This window comes from Scyliorhinus torazame, chromosome 11, assembly GCF_047496885.1.
Source record: "Scyliorhinus torazame isolate Kashiwa2021f chromosome 11, sScyTor2.1, whole genome shotgun sequence".
NCBI lineage: Eukaryota > Metazoa > Chordata > Chondrichthyes > Carcharhiniformes > Scyliorhinidae > Scyliorhinus > Scyliorhinus torazame.
This window is the reverse complement of record NC_092717.1, coordinates 101,722,423-101,744,328: the sequence shown is the minus strand read 5'-3', so window position 1 is coordinate 101,744,328 and position 21,906 is coordinate 101,722,423. Positions and strand designations below refer to the sequence as shown.

The following is a 21,906-nucleotide window of genomic DNA, read 5'->3' as shown; positions in this document are numbered from 1 at the left end:
TCAGAAGCTTCCGCCGGCCGCGCCCCTACATCACTGGGAATGGCCAGGGCGGCCTTGGGCACGCTTGCATGCAGATTTCGCAGGCCCTTTTCAAGGATCCATGTTCCTTCTATTAATTGACGCCCAGTCTAAATGGCTAGAGGTGCATAAGATGCAGGGGACAACGTCCTGCGAAACAATTGAAAAGATGCGTTTGTCCTTTAGTACGCATGGCCTCCCCGAGATGCTGGTCACGGATAACGGCACTCCATTCACGAGTGAGGAGTTTGCGAGGTTCAAGAAGGTGAACGGCATACGCCATATCCGCACTGCCCCTTACCACCCGGCTTCAAATGGGTTGGCAGAGATTCAAAAGAGGCCTAAAGAAGCAGTCTTCCGGATCAATGGACACGAGACTGGCTCGCTTTTTGTTTACGTAAAGGACCACCCCCCATGCGGTGACTGGGGTAGCTCCCGTAGAACTCCTAATGGGCCGGAGACTTCGCACCCGCCTCAGTATGGTTTTCCCGGACATTGGCGCAAAAGAACGCCGCACACAAGAACGGCAGGGATAGGGATTTTCTCGGCATCAGCCGATTCGGCAGTTTGCGCCCGGTGACCCAGTGTTTGTTCGGAATTTTGCTGGTGGTGCCCAGTGGGTTCCTGGCGTAATCTTTCGCCAAACGGGCCCTATATCTTACCAGGTGCAAGCCGAGGGTCGTCTCCAGCACAAACATGTAGACCACGTTCGGTCCAGAAGACTATCCCCTCAAAAGATTCCCCGCCCCCGGAGCTCATTTCTACAGCCGCAGAGACCAGAGACAAGGGAAGGTAGTCCTCACAATCTTCCACTGGTGCCTCACTCGAAGCCTGCGCAGGTCGTTACAGAACCGAATGGAGATAGAGACGCTGACATAACGGAGGCAGCAGACTCTGACTCCGAGATGGAGACACAGGACGCATCAGAGGGGGAATCCTCGGGTCTACGGGCCGTGGATGTACAACCGTTGCGCCGTTCATCACGGAAGCGCCGGTCTCCGTCTCGTTTCACGCCGCCTGATCCAGCGCCACGTGCAAATGGTGTCCGGCCTGCGGCAAAACGAGTCCGACGCCCTCCTTCGCCAGGGTCTTCGGTGGATTCCTTGGACTTTGGGGGGGAGGGATGTTATAACCTGCCTGCTTACCATTGGCTGGGGACTAATGACAATCCCACAATCCTGTGGGAGTATGAGCTTCCCCAATGAGGGGGGCGGAGAAACCACTAGTAAACTCCAAGTATAAATAAAGCTGGCCAGTTTGGAACCAGCAGGAAGGAGTGTGCAGCAAGGGAAGTTGCTGCTGCTGTTATATATATATATATGTTATTGTAAATAAATGTTATTACTTTGTATCCTTAAAACTCGTGCTGGATTCTTCATGGCCCTCACAAAACTCGTGATATTTGAATCTGCAGCTGCATGTAAGGATTTCTTTACACACCTTAATGCACCCATTCCTCACTTAATTGTATATCTAGCATTGCACTGGTACTAAAATTCATGCACGACATTGTTCAATTGTGTGGTATGCAGAACGTCTTTTGGGCTGACAAAACTGAGAAGTGCCCAGTCTATTTCAAATTACCCTGGAAAATGTGAATAACAGGTTAAACAAGCCCATCGCTGCTTCTATGAATTGGCTACACGAGAGGCATTTTCTTCTTTTTTTCTAAATTTAAAGTGCCCAATTATTATTTTCCAATTAAAGGGCAATTTAGTGTGGCCAATCTACCTACCCTGCACATCTTTGGGTTGTGGGGGTGAGGCCCACACAGACACGGGGAGAATGAGCAAACTCCACACGGACTGTGACCTGGGGCAGGAACTGAACCTGGGACCTCAGCGCCATGAGGCAGCAGTGCTAACCACTGCGCTACCGTGCCGTCAGCAAGTGGCATTTTCCATGAATAGGATCAGTCAAGCTCGCAAAGTGTCTTATTTATACTTCATACATAGGAACCCATTCTCTGCAAACAAAAGTAATATATTCAAGCCTTGCATTGTTTTTGAATTACCCAGGAGCTTGGGAGCAGACATGGGGAGAATGTGCAAACCCCACACGGACAGTGACCCAGAGCCAGGATTCGAACCGGGTCCTCAGTGCCGCAGTCCCAGTGCTATCCATTGCGCCACATGCCGCCCACCTGTAGAATAAATTGGTGTGATTGTTTGAAATGTGATATTCTTGCATTTATCTTGATGAGTGCAAGCAAAAAAGCTTCAGCAACATGTCTCTCTTTTCAGCAATATTTCAAAATCAATATAAAGAGCAGTATTGCCACAAAAACTATCATAGCAACATTTTAAAAACTGCTATTCAACTATTACCTTGGCATGGGCAGGCCCTCTTTCATTCAGAAGCTTGTATTGGGGCTGGATTCTGTTGAAACGGGCTAACTCATTCACCAGGCACATTGGGGTTTTCTCTTTGGGGTTTGCCATGTTATCCTGGAAAGAAACTGCAAACAATACATTTAAGAAAATATACCACGTAACAATGCCCAGCGTTGAAGAAACTAAATATCCACTTTTCAACAAAATAAGACTCATACTTCAAATGTTTTGACTTAATGCTGTACAAGACCTTGGTTAAGCCTCATCTAGAACACAGTGTCCAGTTCTGGTCCAGAATATAACCATTTAAGCTGCTGAATTGTTTAAAAGCCTAACTGGTTCACTTATGAACATCAAGGGAGCGATCCTTCTACTCCTACTCCAGTTGTACTTTATGTGTCTGACTCATAATGCCCTCAGTATGGGCAATAAATATTTATTTGGCATTGATGCCCACATCCCAAGAACAAATATGAAAAACCTAGTATGCCAGTTATATTATTGAAATAAACTACAATTGCCAGAACCATTGATATAACCATTAAAAATTAATAAAAAACAATATTTCCCCAGATACTCAGCCCTAAGCTATGAATCAAAATCCAAATTATGAAAATAAATAAGAATAAAATTAACAAAACTTTTTTCCCTTCAAAATGAATGGTTTCACATGCACTGAGTCATTGTAAATGGTGCTAAGCATTGTGCAATCAACAACAAACATCCCCACTTCTGATCTTATGATGGAAGGAAGGTCATTGCTGAAGCAGCTTAAGATGGTGCTGATGGTCCACAATACCTCAAGGATGCCTGATTGGAGCACCTGGATCTGTTCTGAATCTATGTCATTTAGCGTGTAGTTCTACCACACATCAGCTGTTCCAGTACAGTTACAACACTGGCATCTAACTGACAATATGGAAAACTGCACGAAAAAGCAGGACAAATCCAACCCGGCCAGATATTACCCCATCAGTCTACTCTCGACCATCAGTAAAGTGATGAATGGGATCATCAATAGCACTATCAATCGACACTTGGTTCCATCAGGGTCACTCAGCTCCTGACTGCCATGGTTCAAACGTGGACAAAAGAGCTGAATTCCAGAGGTGAGGTGAATGTGTTAATTATTAATTTTTAATGGTTGAAAGTAACTGCCCTTGACATCAAGGCAGCATTTGACTGAGTATGGCATCAAGGTGCCCAAGCAAACAAGGATCAATGGGAATCAGGGAGAAAATCCTCTTCTGGTTCAAATCATGTCTGGCATAAAGGAAGTTGGTTGTGGTAGTTGGAGGCCAATCATCTCAATTTGAGGATATCACTCGAGGGGTTTCTCAGGGTAATATCCTAGGATTGATCGCGCTGTTGATGATCCCTTCCATCCAACGACTCAGATAGTAAAGCAGTCCAAATTTGCGACTCCTCAGTGAGAAACAATTCATGTCCAAATGCAGCAAGAATTGGACAATATGCAGGCTAGGGCTAGCAAATAGCAAGTAACATTTGTACCACACAAGCGCCAGGAAAAGACCATCTCCAACAAGAGAGAGTCTAACCATCGCCCCTTCATGTTCAATGGCATTACCACCGCTGAATCCCATACTATCAACATCCTGGGGGAATACCATTGAGCAGAAACTGAACTGGACTAGCCATATGAATACTGTGGCTACATTTTAAAAAATAAATTTAGAGTACCCAATTTATTTTTTCCAATTAAGGGGCAATTTAGCATGGCTAATCCACCAAGCCTGCACATCTTTGGGTGATGGGGGCGAAGCCCACGCAAACACAGGGAGAATGTGCAAACTCCACACGGACAGTGACCCACAGCAGGGATCGAACCTGGGACCTCGGCGTCGTGAGGCAGCAGGGCTAATCCACTGCACCACCGTGCTGCCCTTACTGTGGCTACATGAGCAGGTCAGAGGCTAGGAATCCTGTGGTGAGTAACTCACCTCTTGACCCCGAACCAAAGTATGTCCAACATCTGCAAGACACAAGTCAGGAGTGTGATGGAATATTCTCCATTGAGTGTAGCTCCAACAACACACAAGAATCTCCACACCATCCACAACAATGCACCCCATTTGATTGGCACACAAGCATTCAAAGCATCCACCACCAACAACAATGGTTTCAATAGGTATCATCGAAAAGATGCATTTCAGGAACCCACAAAGGCTCCTTAACCTGCACCTTCCAAACCCACAACACTCATCTAGGTGGATAAAGGCAGCAGTTGCACGGGAACCCCAGCAAGCCACACACCATCCTGGCTTGGAAATATATCACTGTTCCTTCATTGTCACTGGGTCAAAATCCTTGAACTCCCTCCCAACACCACTGTGGGGGGACCTGAACCACAGGGACTGCCATGATTCACAAAGGCAGCTCACCACCACCTTCTCAAGAGCAATTAGTGATGGACAATAAATGCTGGCATAGCCAGCAACCTCCACATCCCATAAATGAATCTTTCAAAAACCCGACTTTTCTTTAATAACATTAAATACTACAGAAGCAACACGGTGACATAGTGGTTAGCCCTGCTGCCTCACAGCACCAGGGACCAGGGTTCGATTCTGGGTGTGGAGTTTGCATATTCTCCCGTGTCTGCTTGTGTTTTCTCTGGGTGCTCTGGATTCCTCCCACAATCGAAATATGTGCAGGTTAGGTGGATTGGTCATGCTAAATTGCCCTCAAGTGTCAAAAGGTTAGAAGGGGTTACAGGTATTGGGCAAAGGTAGGGTACTCTTTCAGAGGGTCAGTGCAGACTCAATAGGCCGAATGGGCTCCTTTTGCACTTTAGGGTTTCTATCCCAGAAATCTGAAATAAAAACAAAGTGCTGGAAATACTCAACATGTGTTTTGAGTCCAACCTGAGTCCAGTTCTGTAGCAGCATCATACGGACTCGATTAGTTAACTCTAAGTTTTTCTCTCCACAGATGTTGCCAGACTTGCTGAAGTTTCCCATCACTTTCTGTTTTTATCCCCACTTTTCTGTTCTATTTTACATCCTCTTTGCCGAAAGGCATTGCCTCTTATTGGGATACTGTTCAAGCCACCAAAAAGCGTACGGTTGCTCTTCATTGAATGGCCTAATTTTGCTCCTATGTCTTATGGTCATATCTCTCTAGACTTACATGTGAAGAGCAATTCAATCATGGCTGATATGTTTCTCATCCCCATTCTCCTGCCTTAACCTCTGATCCCCTTATTAATCAAGAACCTATCTATCTCTGTCTTAAAGACACGCAGTGATTTGTTCTCCACAGCCTTCTGCGGCAATGAATTCCACAGATTCATTACCCTCTGGCTGAATAAATTCCTCCTCATCTCTGCTTTAAAGGATCGTCCCTTCACTTGGAGAGAACAGTGAACCAGTCTATCTGGGACCTGCATAAACTGGCTTCCGACAATATTGATGCATAAATGTGTGACTTTCTGAAGACTCACTTCTTGGATGAACAAGTCCAGGCTACCAAGAAGCTTGGCGATTTCATCACCAACCTGGTCCGTTTGGGGGCCAGTGTCGATGCAGAATTTCACACCTGATTTTGTTGCCATTTGACATCCAAATATTTTCAAGTTGGTATCACTTAGCAATAATCAGGAGTGAATCATAGATTCATAGAATTGACAGTGCAGAAGGAAGCCATTCGGCCCATCGAGGCTGCACCGGCCCTTGGAAAGAGCACCCTATCTAAGCCCACACCTCCACCTTATCCCCATAAGCCAGTAACCCCACATAACCTTTTTTTTTGGACACTAAGGACAATTTAGCATAGCCAGTCCACCTAACCTGCACATCTTTGGACTGTGGGAGGAAACACCCGGAGGAAACCCACCCAGGCACAGGGAGAACGTGCAGACTCCGTACAGTGACCCAAGCCAGGAATCGAACCTGGGACGTGGGATCCTGGAGCTGTGAAGCAATTGTGCTAACCGCTGTGCTACTGTGCTGACCAGGATGGGAACCGTTTCTGATTTGATCCCTTCCCTAGATCAGGTTTATGCATTGAAACCATTAAATAATTTTTAGGGTCCTTCTAGCCTTCACCTGGTAAGACAGAGACACTCTCATTATTGACAGCAAGCTGCTGATTTTTCAAAACTCTTTACATAATAGATAGAAATAAGGAAGACTGTTACATAAGGGTGTAAGAAGTAGGAACAGGAGTTGGTCATGCACCCCCTCTAGTCTGTTCTGCCTTTTAATAAGTTCACTGCCCATCCTTGACCTCAGGTAAACATTCCTGTCCAACCCTCATATCCTTTAATAAGAATATACGATTGTCCCAACTTAGTTAATCTATCCAGAAAGATAATACAGGTGGTTTCCCTCTAAACCAAATTATTATTGTATCCAACAATTAAATGATTCTGGTTTTCTTGCCCTCACTACGCTGCTCAGAAGCCCATTTACACACTATGTGAAGAAAATCCAGACATCAGACTCAAATTTGCCATTTACTAGGTTTGAATTGATGACCCCCTCATCGTTGTATAACAGTTTATTTGAAGTAATGTTCATGATCTCTTTCCTATCTACTTTTTAGACAGAGGTGTGCAAAATAGTAATCACATACAGTCATGTCCTTTCAAAGCTAAAAAAAATAGTTTCTCCAGTCTTTCCTTATTGTTCAATCTTCTGATACGAGAGATTAATGTTGTGCCACTTCTGTGAACTGTCTCCAGATCTTGAATCATGGTAACCAGAAATGAGCATAGTACCTAAGATGTGGTCTGACCAGAACAATTTACAGTTTGAGCATAACGCCCTCTCACCTATACTCTACTGTATGGCTATACAGTCCGATATTCAAATTGCATTGTTGATCTTGGGCGGCAGGGTGGTTAGCACTGCTGCCTCACAGCGCCAGGGACCCGGGTTCAATTCCGGCCTTGGGTGACTGTGTGGAATTTGCACGTTCTCCCGTGTCTGTGCAGGTTGCCTCCGGATACTCCAGTTCCCTCCCACAGTCCAAAGATGTACAGGTTAGATGGATTGGCAATGATCAATGCGTGTGGTTACGGGGATAGGGATGGGGGGGGGTGGACCTAGGTTGAGTGCTCTTTCAGAAGGTCGGTGTAGACTCAATGGGTTGAATGGCCGCTTCTACGCTGTAGGGATTCTATGGAACTTCACTCCAAATGTTGAATGATCAGACAATTAAAACTCCGGGATAATAATCTTTATTAGTGTCACAAGTAGGCTTACACTAACACTGCAATGAAGTTACTGTGAAAATCCCCTAGTTGCCACACTCTGGTGCCTGCTCGGGTACACAGAGGGGGAATTCAGAATGTCCAATTCACCTAACAAGCACGTCCTTCAGGACTTGTGGGAGGAAACCCGAGTACCTGGAGGAAGCCCACGCAGACAAGGGGAGAACTTGCAGACACTACTGTCATGTGAGGGTACCTTTAAGACATGGATGTTTAAGCAATGTACCTTTAAGAAAAAAGTGATGTCATAGAGTGGAGCTCAGCCCAGTTCAGCCATTTTTGCAGTTTGGTTTTGCAGTTTGAAAAGTGCCTGGCTGGTTTTGCTGAGAGCAATTTAAAAGTGTCTGGCTGTTTTGCTGTGAGCTGATTAAAAGGAGAAAGCCAGTTTGAGACAGCAGCTTGAGAAGTTCTGGTTTGCTGTGATCTGCTTGCAGGAAGAAAGCAAGGTGCTGGAGCTGAAGTCAACCAAGCTAATATATCTCTGCCATTCTACAGAAAATATATATATCCTTTAACCTGATGTGATACTGTTTAAAGGTGTTAAGTCTCTTGGAAGTTTGAAGGAACATTTTAAGGAGTTATTTACTGTTGCAATATTTTCTGAGTTATTTTTGAAGTAAGGGGTGTTAAGATATCCAATGTTTATTTATTTAAGATGTTAAGTTGAGTTCATGGAATAAACAGTGTTTTGTGTTTAAAAACCCACGTGTCCATAATTGTAATCCAACACCTAGGGAAAAGCCGTGTGCTAGGAAAAGCAACAAATCCATGAAAGGGAGAGGTTGGTTGAACTCCATGTTACATTTTGGGGTCCTGAAAACTCCTCTCCAAAAACAATTGGGGGCTTGAGGGGGTAAAAGTCTATCTATTGGATTGGCTTTTGTGAACTTAAAGACAGTGAAGGATTGTTGCTTTTCTGGTGTGGTATTTTAACTTAAGTAGGGAGAGTGTTGTGAACAATGGCTCTTTCAGAGGTTTCTGGGGGTGGAGAATGTCACACGTAGTACTTTACGGACAGAAACGAAAAGCAGACTGTTAGATTTGGCAAAAACGTTGCAGTTAACATTACCTGACAAAATGCGAAAAGATGAGATAATTATGGCGGTGGTTAAGCATTTAAAGTTGCCTGAGATAGAGTTTGACTCATTGGAAATGGCAAAAAATTCAGTTGCAAATTAAACAAATAGAACATGAGAAGAAATTAAAGCGGCTTGAATACGAGAGTGAAAGAGAGGAAAAAGAAAGAGAAAGAGAGAGAGAGGAAAAAGAAAAGGAGAGAGAAGAAAGGAGAAAAGAAATAATAGCCCTAGCAGAACAAAAAGAAAAAGAAAGGGAGATACAGATCAGGGAAAAAGATAAAGCGAGGGAGTTTGAACTTCAGAAATGGCCATGAAACATGACAATCAGGTAAAATTGGCAGACGTAAAGGGAAACGTACAGTTGGATGATAGTGATGAGGATAGTGAGAAAGAGCGTCATAGTCGAAGGCTTGGTGGGAATCTATTTAAATATGTCCAAGCATTGCCAAGGTTTGACAAGAAGGAAGTGGAAGCCTTTTTCATTTCATTTGAGAAGGTAGCTAAACAAATGAAATGGCCACAGGACATGTGGGTGTTACTGATTCAAACAAAGCTGGTAGGTAGAGCTAGTGAAGTGTTTGCGTCACTACCGGAGGAGGTATCTGGAACGTATGAGGAGGTGAAGAAATCCATCTTAAGTGCATATGAGCTAGTGCCTGAAGCTTACAGACAAAGGTTTAGAAATTGAAGGAAAGAATTTGGCCAAACATACATCGAGTTTGAAAGGCTCAGAGTAATTTTGATAGGTGGATAAGGGCTTTGAAAATAGACCAAACGTATGAAGCTCTCAGAGAAATTATACTTTTGGAGGAGTTTAAAAATTCAATTCCTGATGTAGTGAGAACTCATGTGGCAGAACAGAGGGTTAAAACTGCGAATTAGTTTTAAATGGCAGATGATTATGAATTAGTTCATAAATCAAAGATTGGTTTCCGACATCAGTTTCAGCCAGTGAGGGATAGAAACTGGGGACATGAGAAATACTCAAGTGGTAAAGGTTAAGGTGATCTGATGGGAGACAATAAAGAGAGTGTACCTCAGATTAAAAAAGAAATCCAGGAGGGTGGAAAAGAAATGAAAAGTTTCAGATGTTTTCACTGTAATAAACTAGGCCATGTAAAGTCACAGTGTTGATGGTTGAAGAAAAACACTGGGAAGGCTGATGTGGTAAAACAGGATAAGACAGTGGGGTTTGTTAGAGTGGTAAAGGAAAGCCCAAGGGAATCGAAGGAGGTGCAAATTACTGTACAGCCTATTCAAGAAGTAATTGTTAAGAAGGTACCAGATGTCTTTAAAGAATTTTCTTGTGTGGGTAAAGTTTACTCATGTGTATCAGGAGGAGCAGGTAAAGAAGTCACAATTTTAAGAGATACCGGGGCTAGTCAATCTTTAATGGTAAGAAAGGAGGAATTATGTCGTTTGGGAAGAATGTTGCCAGAAAAGGGGGTGATATGTGGAATTCAGGGTGAGAGGAGTAGCGTTCCATTATATAAGGTACGGTTGGAAAGTCCAGTGGTGAAGTGGTAGTAGGAGTAATAGATAAACTATCTTGTCCAGGAATACAGCTTACCTTGGGTAATGATATAGCTGGATCGCAGTTGGGAGTGATGCCTACTGTGGTTGATAAGCCAATGGAAAATCAGTCAACTGAAGTGTTGAAGGGCGAATATCCTGGGATTTTTCCGGATTGTGTAGTAACAAGGTCGCAAAGTCAGAGGTTAAGACAAGAGGAGAAATCAAAGAGTAAAGATGAAGTTGAAGTGCAATTATCAGAAACGATTTTTGATCAGATGGTTGAAAAAGAACAAGAACAGGTGGCGGATGAGGCGGATATTTTTAGTTCAGGAAAATTGGCGGAGTTACAACAGAAAGATGAAATGAAATGAAATGAAAATTGCTTATTGTCACAAGTAGGCTTCAAATGAGGTTACTGTGAAAAGCCCCTAGTCGCCACATTCCGCCGCCTGTTCGGGGAGGCTGGTTCGGGAATGAACCGTGCTGGTGGCCTGCCTTGATCTGCTATTAAAGCCAGCGACTTAGCCCTGTGCTAAATAAAACGGATATATCAGAAAGCATATACGGAATAGGAATCTGAGAGTATACCAGAGTGTTATTACTGTAAAAATGATGTCTTGATGAGAAAATGGAGACCTGTACATATGCAGGCGGATGAAAAGTGGGCAGAAGTTCATCAAGTAGTATTGCCGGTAGGGTATGGAAAGGAGGTGTTGCGAGTTGCACATGAGGTACCAGTGGGAGGTCATTTGGGAATAAGGAAAACTCAAGCTAAAATCCAGAAACATTTTTATTGGCCTGGACTACATAAATATGGAGTTACATTTTGTCAATCATGTCACACATGTCAAGTGATAGGGAAACCTCAAGCAATGATAAAACCAGCGCCCTTAATACCCATTCCAGCATTTGAGGAACCTTATACAAGGGTCTTAATCAATTGTGTAGGACCGCTTATAAAAACAAAAAGTGGGAATCAATATCTATTGACTATAAGGGATGTATCTACTTGGTTTCCAGAGGCCATCCCAGTACGTAATATTACAGCTAAAAGGATTATGGAGGAGGTACTTAAATTCTTTACTAGATATGGACTCCCCACAGAAATTCAATCGGATCAAGGAACAAAGTTTACTTCAAAGTTATTCAAAGAAGTTATGGCTAGCTTAGGAATAAAACACTTTAAATCAACTGATTACCATCCAGAATCGCAGGGAGCGTTAGAATGGTGGCATCAGACATTAAAGACAATGAGGGCGTATTGTCAAGATTATCCAGAGGATTGGGATAAAGGAATCCCATTCGTATTGTTTGCAATTAGGGATGCACCTAATGAGTCTGCCAAATTTAGTTCTTTTGAACTAATTTTTGGTCATGAGGTAAGAGGACCACTTAAATTGATTAAGGAAAAATTGGTGGGTGAGAAATCGGAAATTACACTATTGGATTACGTGTCAAATTTTAGGGAATGATTAAATAGAGCAGGTGAATTGGCTAGACAACATTTGAAAGTTGAACAAAATGTGATGAAACGGGTAGCGGACAAGAAATCCAAAGGTTGTAGTTTTGCCAGTGGGGATAAAGTTTTTGTATTGTTACCAGTGGTAGGGGAGCCTTTAAAAGCTAGGTTTTGTGGACCATATCAGATTGAAAGGAAATTAAGTGAGGTGAATTATGTGGTAAAAACGCCAGATAGAAGGAAGACTCACCGAAGGTGTCATGTGAATATGCTTAAAAGGTACTTTGAAAGGGAAGGAGAGAAAAAAAAGGTTTTAATGATTCTAACTCAAAGTGAAGAACCAAATCCAGATGACTGTGAAATGAAATACCTCAAATTAAAGTGGAAAAGGAGGATGTTCTTAAAAATTAGGATGAATTGTTAAGTTACCTTCCAGAGGAAAAACAAACTGACCTGAAAGAGTTATTGATATCACATGGGCAAGTTTGTAGAGATGAATTGGGAAGTACTAAAATGGCTATACATGATGTAGATGTGGGAAATGCTGTTCCTATCAAACAACATCCATATAGACTTAATCCTTCAAATTGGCACAGGTTAACAGAGAGATTGAGATTATGCTGAAGAATGGCATAATTGAAGTGGGTTGCAGCTAATGGAGCTCACCCATAGTGATGGTACCTAAACCAGATGGTACTCAACGGTTGTGTGTGGACTATCGAAAGATGAATGCAGTTACATGAACGGACTCTTATCCTATCCCACGTTTGGAGGATTGCATTGAGAAATTGGGACAATCTGCTTTTATTTCCAACTTTCAGACATGTAAAGAACATTTTAAACATCGTGTGGAGTTCTTCGATCGACTTCAGGAGGCGGGTTTGGTGATGAACCTCGCCGAAAGTGAATTTGGAGAAGCCCGAATCCCTTTCCTTGCAGAGTTTCCGATACCCTCAAGACGAAGGGAAATAATGTGATTTCTTAGCATGAATGAATTTGATCGAACCTTTGTGCAAAAGTTTTGTGGCGTGATTACTTCACTAATGGAATTGCTAAAGAAACCTAAAAAATGTCAATGGACAGCAGACTTTCAACAGGCATTTGACTGCCTGAAAGCTGTGATCACCAATGCTCCTGCATTGGAGAATTGCAAGGAACTCTGTGGTCAGATTGAACTAAAGTATCTGATTCTAAAGAGAAATGCCAAAGAGTAGAGGAATGGATGGATCGTGCAGAGACTTTGTTCAAAGAGACTGTCAATCGAGAAGGATTTCGGTTGGAGGAAGAAGAACAAAGAAAAATGGACTATATTATTATACCTGTTTGCATGTGTTGTTTATTTAAAAAAAACGAAAAGGTATATTTACTGTGTACATTTCTTAGTGGATGGTGCAAAAGTGAAAAATGAAACCATCTTGAAGTTGATGGGTTTTTGTTTTTTCTTCGGGGGAGGTGTCATGTGAGGGCACCTTTAAGACATGGATGCTTAAGCAATGTACCTTTAAGAAAACAGTGATGTCATAGAGTGGGTGGAGCTCAGCTCAGTTCAGCCATTTTTGCAGTTTGGTTTTGCAGTTTGAAAAGTGCCTGGCTGGTTTTGCTGAGAGCAGTTTAAAAGTGCCTGGCTGTTTCGCTGTGAGCTGATTAAAAGGAGAAAGCCAGTTTGAGAAAGCAGCTTGAGAAGTTCTGGTTTGCTGTGATCTGCTTGCAGAAAGAAAGCAAGGTGCTGGAGCTGAAGTCAACCAAGCTAATATATCTCTGCCATTCTACAGAAAATATATATATCCTTTAACCTGATGTGATACTGTTTAAAGGTGTTAAGTCTCTTGGAAGTTTGAAGGAACATTTTAAGGAGTTGTTTACTGTTGCAATATTTTCTGAGTTATCTTTGAAGTAAGGGGTGTTAAGATATCCAATGTTTATTTAAGATGTTAAGTTGAGTTCATGGAATAAACAGTGTTTTGTGTTTAAAAACCCACGTGTCCATAATTGTAATCCCACACCTAGGGAAAAGCCGTGTGCTAGGAAAAGCAACAAATCCATGAAAGGGAGAGGTTGGTTGAACTCCATGATACATTTAGGGGTTCTGAAAACGCCTCACCCATAACACTACACAGACAATGACCTAAGCCAGGAATCAAACCTGAGACCCTGGCGCTGTGAAGCAACAGTGCTAACCACTGTGCTACCGTGCCGCCCAGTGTTATTGCTCAGTGTTATTTAAAGCTATTCCTTTTTTAAAAAATGTTTATTGAAAATATTTCATTATAAACAAAACAACACAAAACAATTAATTCAAGTTACAATGACAAAGAACACAACAAACAATCAGAAGCACAAAGTAACTTAACCCCCCAACATCAAACTAAGCCCCTAACCAACTGATGGTGACTAGCCCTTTAAAAAAGGAAATGAATAGCTGCCATCTGAGAAAGAACCCTTCTACCGAACCCCCTAAAAGGTGTACTTAACCGTCTCCAAATGTAAGAATGACATGAGGCCACCCAATCAAGTCAAGGCACTGGGCGGAGATAGAGGCCTCTACCCAAGCTATTAACGAGGCAAAGGTAGGGACATCCGCCTTCACCCCCGACTGCAGCACCAGCAAGTCTGGTACCCCCAAAATGGTCACTAGCGGATATGGCTCCAGATCGACATTAAGTATCTTTGACATTGTGTTGAAGAAAGAAACTCAAAAGCTTATTAACTTGGGACAAGGCCAGAACATTTATGTGTGGTCAGCCAGCCCCCAAGAACAACGCTCACACATGTCCTCCACCCCAGAGAAAAAAACGTTCAACCTCACCTTGGTCAGATGAACCCTGTGCACCATCTTGAAATGGATCAGATTAAGTCGAGCACAAGAGGACATGGAGTTGACCCTGCGAAGAGCCTTAGTCCACACCTCATCATCCAGAATAGGACCCAATTCACCCTCCCATTTCCCCTTTCAACAGAGCCAACTCCACTGATAGAATCTGGCTGTATATACACAAAATAATCCCCCCACCAGACATGGCCAAAGACAAAGTCCTCTTCAACAGAGAGGGGGATGGTGCCAAGGGGGAAGAGGGAAAGCCTTGCGTGAAAAACCGCAAAACTGAGAGTATCTGAATAAATGGGAACCAGGAAGTTGAAATTTCTCCGACAGCTCCTTAAAGCTGGCAAACATTCAATCCACGAACAGGCCCACAAACCTCTCCAAACCCTTCTCCTCCTATGACCCAAATATCGGGTCTAAACGGTAATCTAAAAGGTGATTATTGCAGATAACGGCCAGTAAAGGTATGGAACTCAGTTTGAAATGCTGTCTGAACTGCTTCCAGATTCTCAGGACGGACAGCACTACCGAATTCAAGGAAAATCTTGCCGGAGTGAATAGCAGTGATGCAGTTGCTAATGCACCAAGGCTAGAACCCTTACAGGAACTCACCTCCATTTGCCGCCATATGGAAACCGAATCACTAACCCACCCCAGTACCTTCTGAATATTGGCTGCCCAAATTGGGTAAAGACAAACCTGCTGATTGCCCAACTCTCTGGAGGAATATTCTACGGATCCTTGGCGTCTTACCCGCCGAAATAAATGAGAACACTAATTTATTAATTTTTACAAAGAAGGACTTGGGGAGAAAAGTGCAGAGACATTGAAAAATAAATAAAAATTGCTCCTCCAGGATTATAGCCGGGCTGGAGAATCCCCGCGACCTGCGCAAATTGTGCCATGCCACCCCGACGCCGGCAAGCGAGTCTCCGCAGAGCCGTGCCGGCCGGCCGATTCTCAGCCCGGGATGGGCCGAGCGGCCGTCGTAAAAACGCTAAGTCCCGCCGGCGCCGTCCACACGTGCTCTCAACTGGCGGGAACTCGGCGTGGGTCGGGGGGCAGCCTGTGGGGGGCTAGGGGGAGTCCGACCCTGGGGGGTCCTCCGTTGTGGCCTGCCTGCGATCAGGGCCCACTGATCGGTGTGCCGGCCTCTCTGGGTACCGGCCTCCTTTCTTCCGCGCTGGCCCCTGTAGTCCTGCGCCATGTTGCGTCGGGGCCGGGGCGTTGAAGGAAGCCACTGCGCATGCGCGCGTTGTCGCCAGTGCCACTGCGCATGCGCACGTTGTCGCCAGTGCCACTGCGCATGTGCGGAGCCCATGGCGCCCAGTACACGACACGATTAGCAGCTGGAGCGGCATGAACCACTCCAGTTCATCAGGATCAGCAGCTGTAGCGGCTTGAACCGCTCCAGTGACGTGCTGGCCCTCTGTAGAGGCCAGAATTGACGCCGTTTCCGATAGCGTCAACACTTAGCCTCAGGATCACGGAATCCCACCCAGGTTCTCCTCATGACGTTCGCAGACATCGCTGATTCCCTGGGTAGCTGTCACACAGTCAGCCTCCTCCTCCTCTATGTGGCACACCAAATGGCAAGGTGCATGCATGATGCCTTTCTTCAGTTGCACAGTTCAAAGCTACTGCAGTTATATACACACTTACAAATTGACAAAGCCTTTTCAGAAAAGCTTCTGATTAAATACAACTTCAGATTTCCAAAGTCCAAATCTATAATGGCTAAAATATTTAATTTGTTGGAACTTAAACAGCCTTGATCTTGGGCTGGTGGACGTACAAGAGAAAAGCCAGCTGGTGTGATATAATTGAAATGGTATATAAATGAGGTGCCAATTACAACATCTGTTGAGGAACAATAAAATTCCAGACAAGCAAAACACCCACACATTACTGGGGACCAAATAGGAGCAGTGGAATAATGCACCACTTTCTAATATGTCATGGCTTATCAGAACTTGTACACAGAAAATATACTCTCCCGGTGATTCCACTCCCGTTCTTCTCAGGTGGGTTTGGTGATGGGAGCAGATAATCTCACGAGAGGCCCAAATCGCATTTTACGACGGCAGGCAGTCTCATTGCTAATCATGTAACGGGAATCCTGACATTCAACGTCAGGAACCCCATTATAATAAATTGGAGGCATTACCTCTGGACCTGATCATTTCCACCCCCCAGCATTAGATAATCCATTCACGTCGGCATACTGGCATGCTGGAGTGAATTACGACCGGTATCCCACAGTGTACACCAGGCAGGCAGACACGTCGGAGGAGCTCAGGTGTGTGCACCACTTGGATGGGTGTGGGGGTAATGACCGGGCAGTACCCAGGCACTGTCCTTTCACAGCCTGGGCCGGCACTGCCCAGGCACTGCACCCTAGCACTACCCTTGGTAATGCCCTCATGATAGTCCCTTGGTCCCTACACCGGTACTATCCGTGCAGCGCACTGCCTGGGACAGGATTCGGGGGGGGGGGGGGCTACGTTTCCAGTGGAGAAAGACACCATTGGTGCCAGCAGCTTCAACATTGCTTTTCCTGCCACTGCCACGTCCTGCAAAAATGTAAATGTTAAATTCCGCCCACGACATTGAATTCCAACTCATATACAATGGCTATATTCAAATGAGTCAAGGGCGAGATCAGAGGCATGAATGTGGCAAATGTGGATCACCGACCTGCATGTTAGTTCACCATCATGATCCTGAGCCATTTGCAATGAAGTCAATAAATGTCAACTGTCTATTGAAACCCCTTTGCCAGGCCGACTAAGATTTTCAGTTAGCATTGCGGGTGACACATTTGCCTGGACGATGTGGTGGGCTCAGGGATGGAGTGGGGGTTGGGACCACAATGAATTACAGGAGTAACCCCACCTCTAGATCCATAATGGTTGCCAGGCCACAGCTGTGGCTGCTGGCTGTCTCCTGGAGGAATTGCTCCTCCAGGATTATAGCTAAGCAGCCATAAATATAAGCTCATAACAATAAACCTACATTGTCTTATCCTTCTCTCCGTGTTTAGATCGGTAGCCCCTACCTCAGCCTCTGGGGTTGCAGATCTTTTGAGTGCTGGAAGGCTTCCCACTGGCTCTCCAGGGTTGGTAGCCCACCCATTATCCCTGATAGGATGGCATGCCCAGTCCCTGCCATTAATTGGCCTGGCCCTTCAAAAAGACCAGTGGACGTGTCTGGAACACACTATGCGGATCTGGACCAGGAACTGAACTGATTGGGTTGCCAAGCCAGAACTGAATATCTTGGCCAATCTCTCACTTTCTGATTTGTTAGAAAGTCTACACAATGGTATTTGAATCATTTAATCACTTAAACATGATATACCAGAAGATGTTAGTGTTTACGTGATTTGAAGTGCTGAAAGACATAGCACAGCCATTAAAATCTCTATTCTCACAATACAATATTTCAAATTCAGTATATTGAATGAAAAACTATTGTATAAACCTACTCAATAGCTACAAATGTATTTCTTTTATTCCTATGATGCCAGTAGATGGCACTGTGTTGTCATAACTTCTCCTTAAAACTCACTATTTTATTAAACGCCCTGCAGGGTACAGACAAATATTTTAAATCTTCTACCCGCAATCTTCTACAAGTGCCCCACCATCAGTCGCCCGACCCTTTTTTGGTCCATGTTTTTCAATTTGTATTTTGGAAAAACCTTGGGTGGAATTCTCTGATGCCCGACGCCGATATCGTAATTGGCAATCTGGCGGAGAACCCCTTACGACACCCAAATCGGGGGCAGCGCCAGTTTGATGCCGAATTTTGAGTCTCCGCCCCTCCGACTGGCATAAAGAGTCTAGTCAAACAATGTGACCAATGTCAAATTGCCATCTACAGCCCTAATGCACCCTTGGGTGTGGCCAGGTAGACCACAGGTATGACTACACGCGTTTTGGAGATCCATTCATGGGCACCACATTCCTGCTCATAACAGATGCGCACTCCAAGTGGTTGAACATACACAAAATGAAGTCCGCAATCTCACCAGCAGCCCGAGGTGCTGGTCTCGGAAAATGGGCCTGCATTCATTAATGAAGAGTTCCAGCATTTCATGAGAACCAACGGTGTTCCAGATCTTCAAACTTCTCTCTACCACTCTGCTTTAAATGGACTGGCTGAGAGAGCCATCCAAACATTCAAAGCCGCCATGAAGAAACAGTCATCAGCCTCTCTGCAAACTAAAGTAGCCCATTTCCTGATTGACTATAGAATGACACCTCATGTTACCACACGTGTTACACCTACTAATGGGCAGACATATTAGAACAAGGTTGGATCTGGTATTTCTGAATTTGGCGAGGAGGGTGAAGGCAAAACAGAATGCACAAGAGTCCAAATTTTGTGCAGGTTAGGTGGATTGGCCATGCTAAAAAATTGACCCTTAGTGTCCAAAGATGTACAGGTTAGATGGGGTTACGAGGATAGCGCAGAGGAGTGGGCCTAGGTAGGGTGTTCTTTCAGAGGGTCGGTTCAGACTAGATGGCCAAATGACCCCCTTCTTCACGATAGGGATTCTATGGGACATCATCGTTCGACAAAAACTGAGAGGACATTTGAGGTGGATGACTTGTATATGTAAAGAATTTTGGTGCTGGTCCAAATTGGATCCCTGGAACAGTTGTGGCTAGAACAGGTCTAGTGTGGTATGAAATAGGTATCCAAGATAAAAGAGAGAAGAAACACCTGGACCATTTGAGAAGGAGATAAGCACACAGAGCCAGTGGGGCAATCTGCCCCAACTAGAACCCGAGTGCACAGCCTCAGACTGAAGGGATGATCCATTAAAATAGAGATGAGGAGGAATTTCTTCAGCCAGAGGGTGGTGAATCTGTGCAACACTTTGCTGCAGACGGCTGTAGAGATAGAGGGGGATCAGGGGTTATGGGGAGAAGGCAGGAGAATGGGGATGAGAAACATATCAGTCATGATTGAATGGCGGAGCAGACTTGATGGGCTGAATGGCCTATTTCTGATTCTATGTCTTATGGTCTTATAGTATGCCTGCCGGTGATATTGCTACAGGTGAAAGCAATGCTGCTGCAAGCTATCCTGAGGAAGAGCCATGTAATGTACCAATGGAAACTGGAGAAGTTATTTGCACTGACGCACCTTCGCAAGTCGAGAGTCAACCCACTGAAGTTCAAGCTGAATTTATCTCTACTGTTGGTGCACTAACTAGTAAATTACGACACTCCCAAAGGATCAGAAAGTCCCCGGGCCAACTTATCCTATATGGGACTGTGTTGAGTTCTATTTGTTGTATAATACTGTAAACAGTTCCATTGCTACGGAAATGTATTAATCAGGAACTTAAAAGAGGAGGAATATGGTAGCTTGCCCCTTTAAGGGGTGAGTTCTCGGAGAGGCATGTGACCCGTTCAGCGAATTGAGCCACAGCGGGCAAATCGTCAGGCTGAGCGTGGGTTTTCCTGGCCAGTTTTGAAGTCTGGAGTTGTGGAGTATGGAAGCCTTTATCTCACTCTCTGTGATTAGTTACTTACCTTTGTCAAAGGCCTTGATAAAATCCATATTACATTAAGCACGCCAGCTTCATAAGCCTTCCATCAAGTTAGTCAAGTTAACCTCCCCTTAACAAATCCATGCTGACTGTCCTAGATTAATCCATGCCCTTCTAAGTGACATTTTATACTGTCTCTTGGAATTTATTTCCAATAATTTTATTAGGTGGTAGGAAGGGTGTGGGGACCTCATAGTGGATGATGAACCTGGCAAGGCTGTGGACATGGACAGCCTGCCGATCTTAACAGCAGGACATAATTTAAATGAAATTCTGAAGAGTCCCTCACGACTTCCTGCCAGATTGACTGCCCAGCTGGCTGCTGGAAGCAAATGTTTATGGCAGGAGGACACAAAGACCTGTGGGAACAGTTCCTGGTACATACTGGATGCATGAACTCACTGTGGTATTCAGGCAGCTGTTTGCCCTGTCTTTTGCCAAAAGTGTTAATTACAATCTGGGAAATACTTGGGAAAGATGTGAACTGTGATGTTTTTAAGAAATAGAAATGTAGGCCAAAATTCACCCAAAATATTTCGAATTCTGTTTTTTCGGTATTCAATGGCTCATTGCAGATTTTTTGGCTCGAGGAAAGGATCCTCACAGATCAGGTTGCCATTTTGTAGGGTTGCCCCGATCTTTCTCCCCCCCCCCCCCCCCCCCTTGCCGTTTCAAGCCACCCATTTTTGAACCCCCCTCCCCCCGACCCTGGGGAGGCCCCAGGAACTGCCACCCTCTGGTAAGGCCAGCCTCCTGGTCCAATCCCTGGCATTGCCAATCTGGCACCATGGACACCCTGGCAGTGCCCCAGCCAGTCTAGCAGTGTCAGCCAGGCACCCTGGCACTGCCAGGTGGCTTTGCCAGGGTACCAGGGTGGCAATGCCAGGATACCCAGGTGGCAGCCGAACTGCGCATGTGTGGGTTGGCGCGATGCCCATTTGGCGTGGGAAGGGAGGCTGGAGTGGCATGAACCGCTCCAACGCTGTGCTGGCCCCCTGTGGGGGACAGAATCGGTCGTCCCCGTGCCCGTTTCGCGCCGTCGTGGAACGCGATGACGTTCACGACGGCGCGAACACTTGGGCTCCATTTGGGAGAATCGCCTCCAAAGTGCCTTTACCAGAATAATATGTCCCACGGTGTTTCAAAGAGACAATGGCCCATAACTTCCGGGTTCTCCAGCGTCGCATTTAGGGGTACCCCTAGGAGGCGCTGGGAACCCCTCCAGGAAGTTCCCATGGAAGGGTTTACCTGACAATTAACAAAAAACGCTAACTTTCTCTGGACATTTGCACTGGGAACCATTCTACAGAAGCGATTTAAATCGCTAACTTCGGATAGGTATTCTGAAAGGAAAAAGACACCTCCAGAATAACTATTTAAAAAACTCAGTGCCAGCTTCGCACGGGACACCCCACACAAACACGACCCCTCAGGGGAGCAAGCACACCACCCTCACACCTTCATCCACCCCCACGGACCAATCCGACCCAACCCGATCCCCCTCCTCCGGGTGCGACCCCACCCTCCCACTGATTTGCCTCCCTCCCTCAATGACTCTCCCTCGATGTCCTTCCCGGACTGACTCCCCTTCCGGACTGACCCCCTTCACAGACTGAGCCCCTTCCCAGACTGACCCTCTCCCAGATTGAGCCCACTCCCTCCCGTCCTCTCGGACTGAGCCCTCTCCCTCACTTCCTCCCGGACTGAGCCGCCTCTCAGACTGACCCACGCTCCCAGACTGACCCCCTCCCTCCCTCCAGGACGGACCCCATTACTGGACTAACCCCCCCTACCTGCACTGACCTCCCTCCTGGACTGACTCCCTCCTGCACTGACCCCTCTCCCAATCCTCTCCACCATTTCTCAAACTTTATAATTT

General features: G+C 45.1%; 1 protein-coding gene across 7 annotated transcripts in view; it reads right to left on the bottom strand.

Annotated features, from left to right (window-relative positions):
- stau2 (staufen double-stranded RNA binding protein 2) overlaps positions 1-21,906 on the bottom strand; it is a 622,240-nt gene that overhangs the window by 565,651 nt on the left and 34,683 nt on the right. For all 7 annotated transcript variants that reach the window (XM_072467549.1, XM_072467553.1, XM_072467552.1 and 4 more), the window contains one exon: positions 2,346-2,476. In XM_072467549.1, the coding sequence (XP_072323650.1) occupies positions 2,346-2,476 (131 nt within the window). The remainder of the gene's footprint in view (positions 1-2,345; positions 2,477-21,906) is intronic.